The 20,814-nt window shown below is 36.4% G+C and overlaps 1 protein-coding gene across 4 annotated transcripts in view; it reads right to left on the bottom strand.

Moving 5' to 3' along the window:
- Positions 1–20,814, bottom strand: part of KIAA1549L (KIAA1549 like) — a 94,496-nt gene that overhangs the window by 34,583 nt on the left and 39,099 nt on the right. For 2 of the 4 annotated variants that reach the window (XM_072421888.1, XM_072421890.1), the window contains exons 1-12: positions 19,288–20,808; positions 18,302–18,435; positions 16,821–17,025; positions 14,955–15,091; positions 13,180–13,342; positions 11,911–11,970; positions 7,888–8,039; positions 7,296–7,467; positions 6,376–6,539; positions 3,673–3,848; positions 1,983–2,110; positions 959–985 (exon numbers count right to left, since the gene is read on the bottom strand). In XM_072421888.1, the coding sequence (XP_072277989.1) occupies positions 959–985; positions 1,983–2,110; positions 3,673–3,848; positions 6,376–6,539; positions 7,296–7,467; positions 7,888–8,039; positions 11,911–11,970; positions 13,180–13,342; positions 14,955–15,091; positions 16,821–17,025; positions 18,302–18,435; positions 19,288–20,773 (3,004 nt within the window). In that variant the 5' untranslated portion in view covers positions 20,774–20,808. Of the gene's footprint in view, positions 1–958; positions 986–1,982; positions 2,111–3,672; positions 3,849–6,375; positions 6,540–7,295; positions 7,468–7,887; positions 8,040–11,910; positions 11,971–13,179; positions 13,343–14,954; positions 15,092–16,820; positions 17,026–18,301; positions 18,436–19,287; positions 20,809–20,814 lie in introns of those variants that run through there. The other 2 variants (XM_072421891.1, XM_072421889.1) reach the window with 2 other exon arrangements.

Raw genomic sequence — 20,814 nt, 5'->3', positions numbered from 1 at the left:
AAGATCACTCTAATACTTTGTAGGTTAAGAAACACTTCATCATTGCTCCTTGTGGCTGTCGTTTAATCCAACCAATTTAATCCAACTTTAATCCAGTTTTGCTAATATTTTATGACAGGTCAATGAAAGAAGAAAGTACAGAAGCGGTATGTTTAATCCAGCCCACCAGTCACATAAAAAGCTCAGTAGGCAAAGTAGATGTTAGCCTTCATTTTCTATCTATGTTAATGTCTATATCAATGTGATCAATTGCTATGACCTATACCTATATGTTTACCTTCCCCTTTATATTTGTTTTTGGAATAATGGAAAAATGTAGAGGCTGGATAAAAGGTTTAGTGCAAATAACACATTTTTATGTGGTATACCACAGAGGTGTACCTGTATATATCTACTCAAAACAAGGGACGATTGAGGAGGAAAGAGGAACAGAGGAACGTGGTTATAAAAGAGGTGCCTTCAAAACAGAAACATTTGGCAGGTATATCATGGTGTCAGTGAACATATACTGCCAGCCCAACAATGTAGACACGTCACAAAATGATTTAGGTGTTTCCTATGAAGAGAACAGGGTAAAGAATGCAAAGATATTTTACACCTATCACTTAGAAGCTTGTAGCAATAGTTTAGAGAAGGCACTTTTGGTTCTATCCCCTGTGCTCAAAACCAGGTCCACAAAGAACTCTGGTGGCCCCGCTGAACACCTTTTTAAATTGATATGCATATTATGAGTCAGGACTTCTCATTCAACATCACTGGCTGACCTGGCAAGGGATGTGCAACCAAGTCATATAGGTGTGATGGTCAGTTGAACATGAACAAATATATATGTGATCACTTTGAGGGCACTTAGACAACCTTTATCCCAGTCCAAAGAGAGATCAGAGGAGAGAGGGATTAAAAGAAACACACAAGCCTCTAGGTTAGTACAAGCAGAAAAATACACTGAAATTCTTACCAATTTTCTGTTTAAGTTTTTTACGCCCTGAATGTCAAAGAAAAAAAAGATGACTTAGTACTATTTAATGTAAGTGAATCAAATAAAACATGTTCTGTAAAGTGTGTTTGGGTATTTATTATAAAGAGTTACCTGCACTCCAATGCACCTGTGCAAATGCTTTGTGTACAGCAGGTATCCCCGCTCAGTTATCTATCGATCCGTCAGAACGGATGTATGAATGGCGATGGAGAACCACTCTACACATACTATTTTTGCTTGAGACGATGGTAACCATGATAATAATCCAGCATGTGTACGTAGCTTAAGACTGGGATGACGGGAAGCATCAATATACCGACCCCAGCCTGCCAAAGCTCTCATTTTTTCAGAGTGTAAGAGCTTGTCTCTAGGGCAAGCTAGGAGCTGGTAAATGTTTGCTACTAGAGATAACTAGAATTAAGGATTGGACTGGTAGCCCATGGGCAGCTCCATGTAAATTCAGACTAAATCACCTAGTTATATCTTATATGTCTCACGATCTCCACCTCTTACATTTCTATGCTTGTGGTTTTAACACCTGCTGCAGACAATATGAGGGGCAATCATTTTCCTACTGTTCATTTTTTTAATATTTCCATTTTTAGGAGAATAAACCTTCAAGTAAATTTGTTCTCCAAAAGCCAGAGTGAATCCAATAAGCCTTGTGCCTTTTATTTTATTAATTTTCATCTATTTATATAGAGCAGAAAATATAACTATATAGTATAGTGTTGGATATTAGGCCTGTCTGTGCATGTTCTCCACAAACTGCTATGCAGCACAAACATTGCTACCTGCATTTTGTGTTTTCCTTCCATATCTAAATACGTAATAATATATTAATGGAGTGAATCTATTAACAAACCTTGGTCTTGCACTGCAAAGTATATAAACTCATTGTAAGTGTTTTAGGTTGTGCTGTGTTTCTGTGTCTGGTGTGGAACTGGCAGCAGATGATGTACAACATTGTCTGCAGGGCAGTTAACAAGGGATCCCTTCTCACCGTTCCACTTGCACGCTTCATCCTTTGTCATTCTGTGCTGAGCCATGAGTTTCTGCGGAGTGCTCCGGTCTGAACTGGCCTCCTCTGATTCGTTGCTGATGACGGAACCGTTTTCACAAGGCGACCGGCTGCAGGTTACCATAGCAACAAAGACAAGTGTTAGGCATCATTTCTGGAACTCGAGTAATGAAAATGTCACGAGCTTGTGGAGGATGTGGGGGGGATACTGCCGCTAGAATATCTATTGTACCATTTGTTCACTCATAAGCAAGTGATACATACATACACATCATCAATGTATTTATTCATGTTCATCAGTATGCTGCAGGACAAAGGAAGAATCATACTTCTTGGAATGATAGATAGATAGATAGATAGATAGATAGATAGATAGATAGATAGACAATATAAAGATGAATAGGAGATATATTCAATAATAGCTATGATATATACTGCAATAGATATGACAAGTAGAACAGATGGGTGGGTAGATTGTAAGAATAAAAGGATAGAAATAGAAGAAAAAACTGAAATTGAAATAGAGGTAGATAGATAGATAGATAGATAGATAGATAGATAGATAGATAGATAGATATGAATATAGAGATGAACAAAAAATATTTATCAAATGATAAATTTGAACAGATAGATAAATATATATAGACATATAGATAGATATGAAGATAGATAGATAGATAGATAGATAGATAGATAGATAGATAGATAGATAGATATGTGATATTCAGTTCGATATATATTTGTAAAGGTAAATAGGCAATAATCAGATATATCAACGAAATGTTTATGCATAACTGTCACATTGCATTAATAATAAACATATAAATACAAAATATGAATATCCTGCAAGCTTTTATTAAGATTTCATTGACGGCTAGTCCTGAATATACAGTTTGCTTTGCCCTTATGCAGGCACTTTGGCTACAGCACTTTCTAACTCGCTGAGCAGAAACAAGGCTGTAAATCAGAAAGTCAGCCTTCTGAATCACCATTCTTTGTTCAGGTCATTGATTACAGAATTAAAGCCAGAAGCTTAACACAGCAGCTAGCCAACTTGTTAAACGGAGAGGTCACCTAAAGAAGTAGCCTTTGTGTTTCACTCATGACAGGTTTTCTTTAATGGGAACCTGTCATGAAAGAAATATCAGCACACTTTCGGCCACCAGTGCTGAATGCACTACTTGCATGGCTATTAAGCTGATTACATTGATGATTATGCTGATACATTATTATTATTGATAGCCAGGCAACTATTTTTATTTCTGTATAGAATAGGGCAGAGTTAGCACCCGTGTTGGGGTTGTTATTGCTGTCAGTATCCCCAATGGGGAGATTTAACCTCTGGCAACAATTGACATCGGGACAGTAAATGAAGGGAAATCCAAATCTTTACAGTCAACACCAAAGCATGAGTCAAAAAAATTGGAAATCTTCCAATGTAGACACTGATTTTGGTGACAAATATCTAACTTTTCAGAGATCCCAAACTGTCTGTTAAGTCCCGGAGACGAGTCCCGGTGAAGGGAATTTTCTTCGAATATAATTTGAAAAATGAACAAATGTTATAACCCTACTCAAAACTTTACTAACATATTTGGCTATACATCAACTTTAATGATGTGAATATTTTCATTTCAGCTTTGAATCTTGGATTTCATGCTGGAGACCTCACCTTTTTCTAGTGTCTGAAGATTTGAGCATTTTTTCTGTACTTCCATCCTTGGTGCTGTCCCTTTCTTGTGACAAGTTCAAAGATGGCACCACAGTCTCATGGGTTACAGGAAGAACGTCATCATCCCCTCCTTGCTGGCCCAAGTGCTGTTTTGCATAATCAAAACCTTGGACAGGCTGTGTGAGCAGAAACAAAAAGTTGAGTTTATAAGAGGCGCTCCATGGCAAACAAAATATTATCTCTGTTACTCCAATGTTTGTGTATATTCTTATATTGGATAAAGTAAGAAAAAAACACATACATATATATATATATATATATATATATATATACAAATACATACATATTACAAATACAGGCAAACACCAATCAACCTGCCATAAATACATTTAGCTCTTTGTTGAGGGCTATTGTGGGCTGACAATATAGCATTTTTGGTGAACTACCGGTAAGTGGTGTTGACCCTGCCCAGCATCTTTTGCTCATCTATATACCCATGCCTACTGTCTTCAAACAACAACATAGGGACCGTGCATTTTTTGACAGTAGTGTATTGCCCCTTTCCCAGAGAAAATTCTCTCTGATCCTCCCCGAAAGTGAGGGCTGGTTGTCTCCTGTTAGACTTTGTGTGGACAGACCCTTTAAATCTGAAGCAATAGCAGTAGTAACAGCCAGGCAACAGGCCAGCTTTACCAGCCTGGCTGTCAGCACTCAATTCATTAATAAATCTTTGCAGATCTGTAAACAAGGAACAGTAGAAAATTAATTTCAGGAGAAGGAAGCATTTCACTTTGCCAAATCAAAGATCTATAAAAGCATTATGAATATGAATTGCAGGATGTTGTAATATTATCTGGAAATCAATATCCCAAACACTGTTAATGCCTGACGCAGGAGTCCAGTACATTAACTGTGTAGAGTCAAGTAACCAAAACAACATTACATAACAGATAGACTCCCCACTGACAACATTATCTAGTAAACAGTGCCATCCAAGGGTTGCAGTTCTGGTTCAGCAAAACTGTGTGATGCCCTAAAATTCTCATTAGAAAGGATGAAAACACCAAAGATATAATGAGTCAACAAATCATTATTGAAGATGAGAGGTCACAAAAATGCTCTTTAGGTTCCCAATGTTCTCCCTTCATCAGGGCTTACATTTTGACAGTAAATAGGGAAATTACTGGACAACAGATAGTAAAGTAAAAGATTGCCTGACCAGTGATCAAACAAATGTTTTATTCTTTTACTTTATGATCTGTTGTACAGCAATCTTCTGTATTTACTGTGAGCAATTAAGCCTTGATAAAGTGTGTTAAGCAACCAAAACATTTTTTTTGTCCTTCTGCAATGTGCAATAATGATTTACTGGACTTTATATCTCATCCTTCTCACGTCTTTAGATTACCCAAGGGAATCTTTAAGGATACCTCAACTGACGGACAGCTGCCTCAAAAACCTGAAACAACCTTAACCCTTATGTTTTGAGTCTACTGCTCTACTTACACATCTATCAATAAATGTCCCAGGTGTATACAGTAAATTTAACTTGTCGAGAAAGAAATATATAAATGTACTGACCTCTATGTCTGCAAATTCCACTTGCTTGGCCTTCTTGATTTAGTACTTTAAATCTCAGGCCCTAATCATTATTGTGTAGAATGCAGAAAATCTCTATACTCATTGGGTCAGTGACTCAAAAAGTTTTAGGGTCCTAGGTTTACCCTAACAGCCAGAAAGCTATCATTTTCAGACGAAGATTTTAGAAGGTGCCAACAAGCTGCATTTCTAATGAAGGTTTAAAACAGTAATTCCAAAACTATAATTATCCAAATGTCCTTTTGCCTTTTAGGGATTATATATGTAAGGGTGTCCTCGAACACGACAAAACAGTAGAGACCACAAATCAATTGAAAGGTCACCTAATATTTAATTCTAATCAGAGCAGCAGAAACAACAACTTTGACCCCATCCTTCAAGGAGGTAAGTAGTCTGGTTTCTTTTCCTCGCTCAGGTTGGTATTCTACTTTGCTAGCAGTTAGCACCAACGTTAGCAATTTATTGACAAGCAAACACTTCTTACTCAGTGTTCCAATAACCCACACCCTAAGCATATGTGGTCCAAGGCTTCCCACCACTACATTTTAAGGCTGACCTATACCCTCTTTCCTCACAGGTAAAATAATTGTTTTAGGTTGTTCTTTACTTTTGCAAGAGCCCAAATGGGGAAAATGCAAAGTTAGAAATAGGAGTCTCAGAATATCAGAATAGTGGAACACTGGCATTTGAAGCCCCAGGTAGGTAAAGATTAAGCACAGCTGGTCTAAAGACTACAGCTGGGAAACTAAGCTGCAGATTAATAATAGGATTGTAATGATTATGAAATAGTTATTTATTATGTAAGTCAGTGGTGAGAAGCCTATTTAATTTCATGTAATAAAGAGAAGGTGTAATATGTTTTAAGAAAAGATAATCAAGATGTAAGTTAGATGCCTGCTATTTGTAAAGTCTTATCATATTGGAATCACTAAAATGTTGCCTACATTCATACAACAAGGAACGGCAGAATGATAATAACCTTTACGTTTTCACCTTACTATATAAATGGAAAGCGACATAGATGTCATCTTGGAACATTCCCATTATAAAAAAGACACATTATGATTTAACATGTATGGCTTTGAAAACTGGATGCTGGATTACCTTGGTCCTGGGAGGCATGTTGCTAATATTATCAGACTTGAAGTCACTTTTGTTCTTTCGACATAGGACGGCAGTGATGATGATAATGATGACAGTCACAACCGCAATGGGGGCCAGCACAGCTGCAATTATCCATAGATTGTTTGGCGGCTTTTGGATCACAGCTTTTAAAGAAATGGAAGAACAAACTGATTGCAATTTTTTACTTTAACACCAATAGTAACATATCAAACAAGAGATGAAGGACTTGCAATGCATACTAGGAAAATTGAAGATGTTGAGTTTAAAAAGTACAGGCACATCAAAAGACTAAGATGTCATACTCCAATTTACTTATAATCCATATAATTACAATACATCGTACAATAGGAGAACTGTGACGGATAGAATTTTACTACATTTGCAATAACTTTTAAGCTACTGCTTTGCAAAACAGCTGCTACTTGTAAAAGAAGAGAGTAAATACTTACCTTTTCAACTGCCTGCACCAAAGAACACCACTGCCCGCACCAAAGAACTAAACTAATTAATGTGTTTTATAACTCCCTTTCAACTTTGTGTTCAGTTATTGTGGAGTTCATAACTGGCAACATGAATTAAAGAATAGGAATCTATGTCCTTTGTTGGCCATCAAGTAGTATTCCATCTAGTACAATATAGTATACTACTTTTTCCTTCCTCTGGACTCATTATCGTCTAAAAACAAATAATAATTTCTAAAACAGGGCCACACAAAAAAGTAAGACCATGAAAATAGTAAAAACTAGGTCTGTATGGATTCAATAGTAGTCTATAATAAATACTAGTAGAAGCATTAATCTAAAACACACAACACTCAAAACTATTTAATTCTCCAATTGTAGATATTTTAGAATTTGTGATGTTCAATGAAATCAGATATGGCATTAAAAAAAGCTTACGGTTGGCTTGCACTCGCACGATATAACCCAGAGTAAGCGCCATGGTCTGAGGGTCGATCGTACTCAGCTGCTTGGCGGCCACTGTGCCTGGTATTGGTTGTCCATCTTTCAAAGTGTAGTAAGTCAACTCAGCCAGATTATTAGGACCATCCAATCTCTGCATTTTTACCATCTGTAAAACAAGGCAATATCATATTACAGATATATCTTTGGAGAAGGTTTAGGTACATGACTTGTAAAGTAGTTACAGTTCTTTCACAGTACATTACATGGGGCCTGGTAAGTTTTTTTTTAACAAATAGCTGCTATATATCAAATACATTAGTATTATAGTGCATCTTGTCATTATTTTGCTACCCCTACAATCTCAGCAGTCGTCAGCTCACCAATTTAGCATAATGAAGTGTAACTACAGCCAACATTTTTTATCTTTTACTATCATACAGCTGTCAGAAAGTAAAAAAAAAGTTAAGTTTGCAAATTTGGAGGTGATATAGCCAAACCTAAGAAATTCATCCCCAATATTTTCAATGTTATACAGTTACCAACGAGTATGTTTTTGCATTTTACAAAAATAAATATTAGGACCAACCTGCACAGTGTAGCCTCCCACTGTAGTTGCTCTTTTGAATCTTCTTGATTGTTGACTAGAAAGTTGAAATAGTTTGGCTAACCGTTCCTCCATTTGTTTTGCAAAGCTTTGGTTGTTTGACCCTAGCAATGTGGAATCCACACCCTGAATGACTGAAGATAAAAGATTTTAAGGAACATAGATATACCTTGCTATAGTTACATTTACATAATTTTATAACTTACTCAACTTTTCACAGAGATATTCTAACATTCTAGCCAATACATGCAGCAGAAAGAGATCTTATATTGAATTATGGGAGCTAAGGCTCATCTAAACCTCTGAAATGTCATATAAGTATAGCACAATATTGTATATTTATAGGTTGCTTTCAATCCTTTATTCAGTGAATCTGAGTAATCCAGCAAACCTGAAATGGATTCGGTCCAGAATTGAAAACATTTGCTAACAAATAGCAAATGACTTTTAGGAAATCCATTCCAGGTTTGCTGAATCGCCCAGGTTCACTAATGAAAGTGTATCCTCTTCAGCCTTGGAGAGTTTTATAAAATCAGATCTGTAATGTCCACAGTTGTCACCAATCAGAAAGCTAAACTAGAGCAATGATCTTTAGCCAGTGCTAGAAGCTGGAGGAAATTAGAAGTACTAAAAAGCAGAAAAGGATGAAACATAGGATTTATAACACAGCAATTGTTTATGATACACAGTGGTTTAGTAAACTAAATGCCATCCTGTTTAAGTTTAAATCCAATTGATATAAATTACCTAATTCATACTTCAATACTTAATTTAAAAAAAACACATTGAACAAGAGATTGAGTAGTCACACAGTGGAAGGAAAATGGAAATCTCTGCACATTTAACATCACATTCAGCTCCAGTTAGCATATATTGATAATTTATATTTACTGGGCCTGATTTATTAAAGCTCTCCAAGATGGAGAGGATGCACTTTCATCAGTGAACCTGGGTGATCCAGCAAACATGGAATTGATTTTTTAAAGGCATTTGCTATTTGTTTGCAAATGTTTTCGATCCTGGACCACATCCATTCCAGGTTTTTTTGATCACATGAAAGTGTATCCTCTCCAGTCTTGGGAAGTTTTAATTAATTCTAGAAGACAATATGTGTACATTATGGTGAATGAATTGTATTTTGTTTCTGCTAAAAGGAATTGATGGTAAATGTCCTTAATTAGGATTATTTCAGCTAAAAAACAGTCAGGGGTCCCAGTGCTGCTGAATCTTGTCTAAAAATTAAAAAAAACTAAAAGGCGAACTTCCATTTTAATTTAGCTAATAACACAGCCAATATAATTAAATTAGTATAGTTACAGCAGCTTTTTAAGTATTTTATTCAAATTCTGTTTTCAATGTTGGAATTTTGATATAAATAATAAAGCGGCCTACACTGTGTATGTATGTGTGAGGAGCCTTTGTTGCTGCTGGTTACCAAGGAAACCCAACCTAGCGGCTGACATTTACTCGTAAAGCGGCCTTCCTGATTCTCAAACATGAAGCATCCTGAAGTGCCACAATCATCTTGTGTACGGCAAATAAACCAAAGAATGTTTGTACGATGGCACTGCTGTGTTTGTACGTGATTGCTGTTTGTTTACCATGAAGGTAAATCTACTTCTTGTGTTTACTTAGGTATTACACAAAAAATGGCAGGAATGTGCTACAGACAAAGAAACACGTTTTTTCTACACGTTTCAAAGCAAGTGCAACAACCCTGAATTGTATTACTGTAATATGATGTACGTGTAAAAGGTGACACTCTCCGAACCTCATTCTATATATATACACATATATATATATATATATATATATATATATATATATATACACATATATAAATAAATATATATAAATATAAATATATATATATATATATATATACACATAGATGGCTAAATTCATTTCAGGTGCATGAAAACAAACTGGACCTGATTTATTAAAGCTATGAAAACTGGAGAAGATATACTGCTGCGGGAAAACTAAAGTGATCCAGAAAACCTGGAATGGATCTGGTCCAGGATTAAAGACATTTACTAAATAATAGCAAATTATTTATTAGGAAATCCTTTCCAGGTTTGCTGGATTACCCAGAGGTTCTCCTGTGATATTCTATCTTCGTCTGCCTAGAAGAGCTTTAGCAAATCAGACTTATTGTGTCAAGAATTACATTTAATTTGTTTAGAAAGCAGCCACAACCTAAATAAAGCCTTTCACCTGCCAACATGCTGCAGTGAGACCCTTACATTCTGTGGGAAAGCAGTGACCCCTTTGCAGACTTCCAATACTCCCCTATTGAGTAAGAGTTGTATATTTATCAAGGAGCTTGAGGTTTTCTGGTTGCGGAGCTATAGGTCTGGCTAATTAAGGAGCATATCTGATCTTCCCAAAGAGAGAAAGGGTTCCTCTGTAGCTACTGTCATCTGATTGGCTTCTTTAGAACATTAAATGATTGCATTGAAAATATTAAACATGTGGAATGTATTGGGCAGAATAAAATTAAAGGGGCCATTGCTGCCCCAAAAAAAAAAGTTAGTAGATTTCCATATTATACTGTTTTCACTATTTGTAATTCTTTTATTTCTCTTTACTGTTTTTCTCCAGATTCTGTTAGCCATTTCTTCCATGAACTCTTTTCATTGTCTGTTGTTCATCATTGCCCTGGACTGGACACCTATAGTACTATACCAGGATGAAGTACAAAAGCACGAATGGGAGACAGGTGTCACCCAATAACAAGAATGACCTGAACAAGACCAAGATCACCGTAAAAACCTTTATAATCCTTTGCAAAGTAAAGTTTTTATGTCAGTTTACTGATTGGGTTTAGGTGTACTTTACTGTAGATGCTTCAGTTTAGGCGAACAAAGCAGGGTAAAGAGTTTTAAATCCTAAAAAAAGTGACCATTACTTTCAACTGGGTTGGTATTGTTTCCCAAAAATGGTGACCACCTCAGTCCCTAACCAGGACACCTTGACCTTATTAAAAAAAATTTATATATTTATTTCTCCCCTTAATGTTTCAGTAACCGGAAGGTGTTCACAATCCTTAAAACGCTTGCACCACTTAATGCTACTACATAAACTTTTATTGCTGATCCATGAAATGCCAGTAAATGCCACAATTCGCTGGTGTACTTAGACTAGCGTGCAATGTGTTTTCATGGTCTGGCAATAAAAGTTTATGAAGTGTTAGTAAGCGGTGTGAGCGATTAGGGGATTTTCTTTACATCTGAAATACAAATCTCTGCTGTAAGGTAAAGGAGAGACTGCCTGGGGTAGCTCATGTGTATGCATATAAACAGAAACAGGTAAGACATATCAAAGAATAGCAGAGAATGACAAAGGAGCAAATTTGTTGATTAAAGATTTACAAAGTTCCATGGCGGAATTTGCCAATGGATTGGTAAAGAATGTTTGTAAAATTCATGTTTTTCTAAAGCAGAATAATGTAGACACTGTACATCCAGCACCATTAGGTGCCTTTACCATCCTTGTCACTGTCATCTTAATACCATGCTATACTATTTATTCAAGATCCTATTACATTACTGTTCTCTTTGCCTTTCTAAAATATTTTCTTTAATAGCCCCAAGGGATATAAATTCACTTTTTGTACATCAATTTCACAAATCCAGATATTACAGAACTATATGAGCCCAGTCTTCACTAAAGGATGCTTGTTGTACAGTAGTGGCATGAGTTTGAGGGGTAAGAACATAGGACAGGTTCACTTTAGGAAAAATAAGCGTGACAATTAGGATTATGGACATAAAAGGAAATTGGTAAAACTATCTGTATACTGATACAGCATTACTGTACATTACTGACATTAAATTGCAAAATCTTTGTAAATGGAAATGTTTTTTTAGGCAACAACAGAAACAATAGTGATTCAAAGTGTAGAAATGGTATTAATTAATTGGTTGGTGGGATTGGTAGTACAGTGTACAATAATAGTTTTTCCTACATAAAGCAAGTCTTAACATTCGTATATGTAGTTACCTGTGGTTACCCAGCTGTTCATTGTTGAAGTAGAGGTGTCAATAGTTGGATAATATAATGCTAAAAAAAGAATAAGACATAAAATATGAAAACCCATCTATTCATTTATCCACACCAATGAGAGTTTAACTCTTTAACTTTAAGAAGAATAAAATCCCAGTTCCAGTGACCTTCCTTTAAGGTCTTTGCATTTGGTTTGCATGCTTTTGGTATTCTTTTGGTATTCTTTGCCATGAAAACTATGACACAGAATTTTATCTTTCTGTATTGTTTCAATTTTTCAAAATCACAGCCAAAAGGCAAAAATAAAATGGCGCATCAAGATTTTTTAAACACAACACTTTTCACAGATTCTTAAACAAGAATTTGCTATTGCCATATTTTGTTGTAGAATATAAAACATTCTAAACATTGGGTCTGATAGTGTATTTTTGTTATTTAGAACCGGGCCAGGATAAGGCCCTGTGCATTATAGTTAGTTATAGATATGGTTCAATCTGCCAATCAGATCTTGTTATTTTTTCAACTTCCTGTGCTTAAAAATTTAATTGAATATACTGAGCAAAACATTTGGTAGTTCTGAAAAAAAAAATAACCCTAAGGAGAGGCGGCCATGTAACCTGTCAAAATCCTATGACTGGCTCCCCTCCAGCAAAGAGCTCGACTTTGAGCTTTGTAAGTGGATATAGATAGGTCACATGAAGCCCCCAAACTACTCTCTGTTCAATGAACCAGAGAGTGTTCAATAGATCTTCACTTGAAACACACTTAATTTTATGAATGAGAGGGGCTACAGCTTGCTCTGTCCCCACTGGAGATTCACCCTGTTTGCCCTTATGACTACTTTCACTAAAACAGAAAGTGAAGGATAATTACAAAATTGTAGAGTTGTCCCCAGAACAAGGTCTGAGGGTAAATCTTTTGGCAACAGCTATTTCCTGTCCAAGAGGGGATTTTCCTTCATTTTTGGAAAATTCCTCTACCTTACGTTTTATCTCTGGAATAGGAAGTGATGAAAAATTTCCCCAATGTTACACAGGCGGAAAAATATGAACTGGCAAGAGTTTTACCCCTTCACCATTAAAGTTCAGGCTATACATGCACTTTAGGGTATAACTGTATTATATTCTACAAAAGAGCTAGCAATTACTTTCTTGTCTGACATTTTTTTTTCCACCTAAAATGAAAATAACTTTGTATTGTTTACCCAGTACAATACAGTCATATCTAAGGCAGCAGACATTCTCAGTAAAAATATGAATGACTTACGCTCTGCAATAATAGAAGGTGGGTCTCCTAGATAGTAGCCAACTACCTCCCCAGACAGGAGATTTAGAAGGCTGCTGGAGCTTGTACCATTCAACGGTTTGCTGTTATTCTTCACAACATAGATCAGAGTCAGAAATTGGTTCACTTTCGACGTGCTCAAAATCTATTAAATGATATAATACAAACATTTATAATCACTAATGTTAAGACAAAGTAATAGGTCAATAGCGATAGCTAAATCAATCATAGCTTTAAAAGTCATATCAGCACACAATACCCCATACAACATAATTTAAGTGTATCAGAGTATGTAAGTGTCATCACAACACAAACAGAAGGGAAATCCTTCAAGATGGACATTTCCTCAAATGTCAATTGTCTAAGGGTTCAGTCACACTTTCAGCCTAGGCTTCTTTGGCTAGCATTACCACTTGCAGTTTTAACACAAGATCAAGGCAATTTGTCTTTCGCTATGAATTCAGTTCCCACCAACAAAGCACTAGAAAAAACAGGACATAGATGTTTGTGCAGCGCAGTTATTTGCATTGTAATGTACACAATGCACTGCAGTGCATTATAAAAAATAAAAAAACAAGTCATTCAATAAATTTTACCAACGCATTGCAGAGTATGACAGCACTGTTAACAATTCACACCAGTGCAAAGGTGTTAGGATGCATATACATGTGCAATAATTGTCGTTGGAAAGGATCGTGAAAGATCTGCAAAAGACTGCACAAAGCATGAACGAGCGCTGTACATACAGTGCCGATATCAGCTCTGAGGAATTATTTGTCGAGAACCATCTGATGTGTGCACGTATCCTCACCCTAACAAAAATGCATTTTGGTGTGTGGTGTGCACAAGCACCAAGAGAGGATTTCCTCTTGCTTCCTGTTGTTGTTTACAGGTCAAGAAATCTCCCAAATAGGGCACATGTGAAAAAATTAAGGGTTTAAATCATTCAAAACACTTTCCAAAATATTAAAACATATCACATTCCCAACATTAATATTATGCTCAACTTAACATTAAACTCATATCGTTTTGGAAGATGTTTCTACAGTTTTTGTATAGCTACTAGTTATATATAGCATATTTACTGCTGAATGGAATTGCTGTGCTGAACGCAACAAAAACAAATAATAAACATAGATCTATATCTTTTCATTTCCCCAATTTATAACTAGACTTGCACTTTAAGCTTCTCTGTGGATATTTTAGATAAACATTCCAATGCCAGATCCTCTGCCAGCTACAGCACCTGCAATGGCACCATTATGACTCCTAACAGGTGCAACACCAGCAAGACACAAAGCCAGCCAAAACCCCAAAGTCTCATGAAAGCTATGTGATTGATGAGCGCTCCAGCTTGTACATAAAGAAAAATGCTGTGATAGATAATATATGTGTAAAGTTGAAGAAAATGTTCATGATTAAGTATATACAGAGGGTATAAAAAAACAAGAAGCACCCCCTTCACATTATTCATATTTTGTTGCTTTGCAGCCTAAAATAGAGATACACAAAAAAATAAAAAAAATAAATTCCAGCTGTCTTTCCTCAATGCAACTTATAACATCAAAATGAAAGAAATAATTTGAGTGGTTCAGAAAAAAAACCAAATCATTGAGATGGATAATGGATCACCCACTTTATCAGTACTTTGTGGAACTACCTTTTGCTTAAATTATAGCCTTGAATCAGTTGGAACAACTGTGCTTCAAAAAAGTTAGACACCACTTCTGTATATTAAATGATTTATTGTTTCTCACCTGGACTGAAAGGGTATTGCTTTGGTAACCCATGCTGGTCATCTCTGCTTTCTCAAAAGCTGTCTGCAATTTCTGCTCCATGCTCCGAACATAGACACACGTGTTCTCATTCCCTCCTGTCCCCATCAACTTCAGCACTGTTGATAATAATTATCAGCACAATATTATTATTAATAATAATAATAAAAACACAAGTAAAAACTCTAAAAACCTTATGGGAGAATTCTGTGTAGGATTTCTCTGGTGTTCATGTCTGCCTTTGGAGGTCTTACTCTAAATGTTGCACCTAGATACTGCTAGAACACCCTATTTATGTTGACCCTTGAATAACAAAACGTGATGGCATTCTGTTTGACATATCTTGAAATGTTGACAAATATTTATTCTGGAACATATGTCTAATTGACAGAAGGCATGGAACAATTTGAAGAAATTCCAAAGATTTAAATGATGCTTAATAAATATAGATAAAAATATCAGGTATGAAAATAGGGAGAGGAAGCCAAAATATTAGGAAATGCAAGCAGAAAACAAAACCAAGTAAAACAAAAATGGCAGAATCTGCAGGAAAAGTTCTTGGCAACGGAACTGTTTAAAGGAAGGAAGACTGGTATATGGAGTAATGTAGAAAGATAATAGAAGAGCCCAAGATGCCTAGGTCTAAAATTCTGGAGACAAAAAAGTAAATATAGATCAATTGCTTGGAAGAGAAGAACAGCTGTTTGAAAAGAAAGAAGATAGAAATGAGTCATGTGAGGTTATTGTATTGTTACAACCAAGAATGCAAAGATAAAAATGTGGAGATTGCCAAGGTAGGGAAAAAATTAGACTGCTGAGATGATGGCTTTCTGGAGCTCCACATAGGAACATAAGGAAATTGCAGCCATATTAGTGTACTTGTAACAAAACAGTTGAGTATTGTACATACAAGTCTTTGAGGTATATTGTGTTCTAAATTTAATTGCACATTTGTATTACAAAGTTGGTAGTTCTTTGAGAATCCATATTGCTTGGACCAAAAAAAATATACACACAATAAAAGCCTAATCATGGTATTAGTCATGGTATTTCTTTCCTAAATGTCACATGTAAAGTAATAACAAGACTTTTGTCAATGACAATGAGATTGTGGGAAAGTATCAATGTGTCTCTCAGAAAAACAGGTCAACCACAGATCAGCTTTGTTGTTATTAATTACACAGTAAAAATGCAATGAATATATTATCAACTTGCAACATCTACAATTGTTATTGATCACAGACTGTAATCCAGTAAAAAGGAAGCATTACATAAAACACAGCAGGAATTTGGAATCCTTACTAATTACCAAAGGCTAATGGATGTAAAACTTCAAGTACAAAAAGTAACAAAAAGGTCAAGGACAAAAATCAAAGAAATGACAGCAAATTGTAAACTAAGGCGGAGAGATTCCATGTCACCCATGTTTAGAGCCTAACCCCAGATACAGGATATTTGAACCTGAGGTGACTCCTGAGGCCAAGCACTTCCAGTTCAAACTCTGGCCTTTCAGAAGCAATACAAGCAAGTTTTTATTGTTTAGGTCAGCTGGGGTATGGGGAAGGTGAAACATCTGGGGTCTAATAGAAGCTAGATATCTCATTAAAGAGAACTTGTCACCCCTGCCAAATGCTGGTATATAAGAGGTTTGGTAACCCTACTATAAAAGCAATAACGCTTAGTGGAAAATATGTTAAAAATAATATATAATGAAATACGTACCATTCATAGATACATATGAAAACAAATAGGGAAATTGTTGTTGTTGTTTCCCTTTTAAGTGAACAGTTCAAGTGAAATTGCATTCCGCTGGGGACAGTAAGTGAGATTTCACAGTTGTCCACTTACCTGTCCTTAGCCTAAAGTTGATGTCTGGTTCTGCTAGCCATGTCTCGGCTATTATTGGCACTGACTGAAAGTTTTGAATGTGCATTGCGAGGTCTGTAACACTGAAAACATCACTTTCATTAAGGACAGATACAATGGCTGAAGGGATGTAAATCGAAGAGTTCACTGATACAGAATATCCCATAGTTAGATTCCTTGACGAGATCTGTGAAAAATGATATGAAAATATGAAAAAAATAAATAGTGTGTTTCATAAAAGGGTTTGAACTGTAAATGAAAAAATGAATCCTTGGGTTAAGAGAACCATTCGGCTTTAAGATTATATACCAACTTAAACAAATCTCGTTTCAATGAACAATGTCCTAACCAGGGCTGATTTTTAGTGGAGTCTGAAGGCACAACCATTACCACCCAAAGCAACACTCCTCTGCTACAATCTACTAAAATAAATTAATAATAATGACTAATAGTGTATTATATCAAACTGAATAGGGGAAATCCACCCTTTGTGTCAGTCGACCTATAGGTGTAAGCACACTGTGATAGATAGATAGATAGATAGATAGATAGATAGATAGATAGATAGATAGATAGATAGATAGATAGATCTGGTCTCGTCTAATACATTTTGTTCATCTTCTCCCTGTGTCTGTTTTTGGCACAAAAGACACAATAAGCTTGATTCTTACATTTTCTGGAAACATTAGAAAAGTCATTCTCAACCAAGGTTCCTTCAGACTTATTTATTGTGTTTCCACAAATATCTATGTTCACATCAGATAGAAGGAACCCAAAAGATATAATGGACTTTGGCCAATTTCACAATAAAAAATAAGCCAAAAAATCCAAGCCAGTCAGAATTTTCTCTTGTGACAACCCAGCCTAGGGAATGGAAAGGTTAAGTAACACACACATACATTTACTAATTTTCTCAATTAGAGTGCAACCAACCAGAGATGGGTAATTGAATCCAGTGGTGGATATAGCCACCTCTGGGTCCCCATGGCAGAACTGAGCCTGTTAGCTGAGGAAGTTCTGGGGCATTCGTGCAGTGGCAAACTTTGCACTTCCATATGTCCGGTCTGAATTAGTTTATTTTAGCACCCTTAGCCCTGGACTCACACTGGTCAGGCTCAGTCAGAGGTAAAAGAATCCAGAAGACATGGTTTATTTTAATATTTAAAGCAACAAACACCTGTTGGATCTTTTCATCTAATACTAGCTGCCCCTGCCACTCCAAGTAAATATAATATTTTTCTACCATCAACCAACCATCCTGACACTCCCCAACTGGAACCAGCCTGAGCCTGAACGTCTTAATCCAATGCAAAAATATACTACACCATAAGGGTTTCTTTGTTTTAAATGCAACATTCCTGACCAAATTTTATAACAAACATTTTTTATTTGAACAACTGATTCCATATGGAATTCTAATATTGTTTCACCTTTAGGAGTTCTAACAGTGAAATGATACTTACAGATCCTGCTGTCTGGTTTACATAGACCTGAATTGGCAACTTCAATGCTCGGTAAAGAGTGCGATTAAGGAAGTCTGTGAGATTCTGGAAATAGGCCTCCTTTGGTGCACTGGCTGACTGTGTCAGGGTGAGAACTAGGTAAGGAGACACAAACAACAGTCAGTGCATGTTCACTCTCTAATACACCCAAAATTTCCACAAAATACACCCAAAATGTAAATGTTGCCCTAATTAATCCTTATCAAGTTCCATGTTCTAATCTCATCCCTAAATCCAAACACACAGCTGAAAAATGCCCCAGAAATAAAGGTATTTTATTAAAATTGGTAACTGGATATAAGTGGAGCTCAAATTTATCAGCTGAAGGCCATTTTGCCTAACTGGATCAAAAACTCTGGTTGCTGAACAAATGTTTGAGATAATTGCAAAGCCCAAGAACAGAGTATTATGACCTTGAACTTGTATTCGGCTATGTACACGTCAGATGATCCTCATCCGATTATCGCTTCAGGGATGATATTGGATGAGAAACTAACATGTGATACAATGCTTGTCCAATGTCGTTCATTGATCCATCTTGGCAGATCCACAAACTACAGTAATGCAAGTGAAGGGAAGAGAGTCGCTCATTCTCCCCCGACTCTCTATAGAGCAGAACGGCACTGTATGTACAAAATGTACGGCGATGTATAAAATATAATTTATTATTAAAAACAGAGATATATCCTTTTATATCTCATTCAACATGTTAACAGAAAGTATGCCTATCCAGTGTCAACTTTAGTTCCAGTCTGAGACTGGATATGCATACTGTCTGTTAACATGTTGAATGTGCGTCTCTTTTCTTTGCCTGACATGTTTCTAATAGATATTTGAAATTACACAGAAAATACTAATTAAGTCTGGTCAGAAGTAATGATGGACTGTAAAATTTTAGCTTCAGTATATAACTGTATAGAAAATTTAAAAGAGAGAGAATAACTTACCTGTTTTCACCATAGTTTCAGTTGACAGCTGGCACTCAAATGGAGAAGGTGTTGTCGTTGAAGTAGAAAGTAGGGTTGTCAGGATTGTGCTCAGAGAAGCAGTAGCATTTGTCACTGGCATCACAGGAGACTTTGTTGTCTTTATAGACATCACTGTGGAGGCCGCAGTTGATGTAGTTTCATTTTTAGGGTGAACAGTTGATTTAGTGGTTGTGTCTAAGGGAGTTGTAGAAGCGATTGTAGTAGGTGCATGCGTTGTAGGTGCATGTGTAGTAGCAGTAGTACTTGAAGGGGGTGTTGGAATTGTACTACTTATCATGGGGGTTTGAGGAGCTGTGGTAAATGTATGTACTGTGTCATTTATTGTTGTAAAATTTGTTGGTTTTGAAGTAACAACAACTGATGTCTGAACTTGTGGAGTCCTTGTAATCAGAGCGGTCAACAATGTGTTTGTTACTGATGCATGGCTTGTGGGGACTGTGTGAGTTATGTAAGAAGAAGATGGCGTTGCTGCACGGGTAAAGTTTTGAGTTGCATTTCCTGCAGGTGAAATACTTGAAACCTCAGCAGAAGATGCCATAGTAGAGACTGTAGGGAGAGAATTAGATATGCTTGTTGGAACGATTGCAGCTGTATATGGAAAGGTTGATGAATGAGGAGATGTTATGACTGAAGATGGCAAATAGGATGTATTTGAATGCATAGCGCTTGGAATGGACTGGGTAATGCTTTTGGAGACTGTAGATGAACCTTCATTATTTGTTGTAAAGCCTAAATGTGTCAAGGATTCTGCTGTGGCAGTTTGGTTATGTTGCGTTATTGTTGTATTACCTACAGTCACGGGCACATGTGTTGAAAATGTTGTGCCTTTAGAGGTAACAGGCAAATTGACAGGGCTTGTAGGAGATAGTGAATATGTGTTTGTAGAAGTAGATTCTGACTCTATGAATTTTCCAGATGTTGGCAGAGATTCATCTGTGAGCAAACTCTCTGTGTGTATATTATTAGTACGTGTATCGGTGGATATTGAAGGTGTAAATGTGTCTGACACGATTTTTGAAGTAAACAATGTTGATATGTTCATCTCCGTTGGTGATGGATTGCTAGAAACGTATGGAAGAATCCAAGTCGTTAGGCTATCACTGATGGCATTTGTTACAGGTGATGTTGTTAACTGTTCATTGGTATTTGGATCCACCCTATGATCAGCACTGGTAGTCAACTTATCAAAAGGTGACACGTTGCTGGTTGTAGTTTTTAATTCTGTTGTTGATATGAAGACTGTATTGCCCTTGCTTACACTTGGATTGTTTGTGACACCAGATGAATCTGTCCGATAGATTTCTGTGTTGTCCCCAGGGCTGCTGGTCACTTCAGGTGTTGTGACTGATAAAAATGTTTCTGTTGCCAGCTCTGAATAAGGTGCTGCTGATGAGCTCCAAGGTGTTGTTGTTGTAAAGCTAGACATTTCAGTGAAATTCCACATTGTTCTTTCATTATTGGTGGAATCTGGTGTAGTCACCCTTG

This window comes from Pyxicephalus adspersus, chromosome 9 (genome assembly GCF_032062135.1).
Source record: "Pyxicephalus adspersus chromosome 9, UCB_Pads_2.0, whole genome shotgun sequence".
Classification (NCBI taxonomy): Eukaryota; Metazoa; Chordata; class Amphibia; order Anura; family Pyxicephalidae; genus Pyxicephalus; species Pyxicephalus adspersus.
The sequence above is the reverse complement of the archived record's forward strand: the minus strand, read 5'-3'. Positions and strand labels throughout refer to the sequence as shown.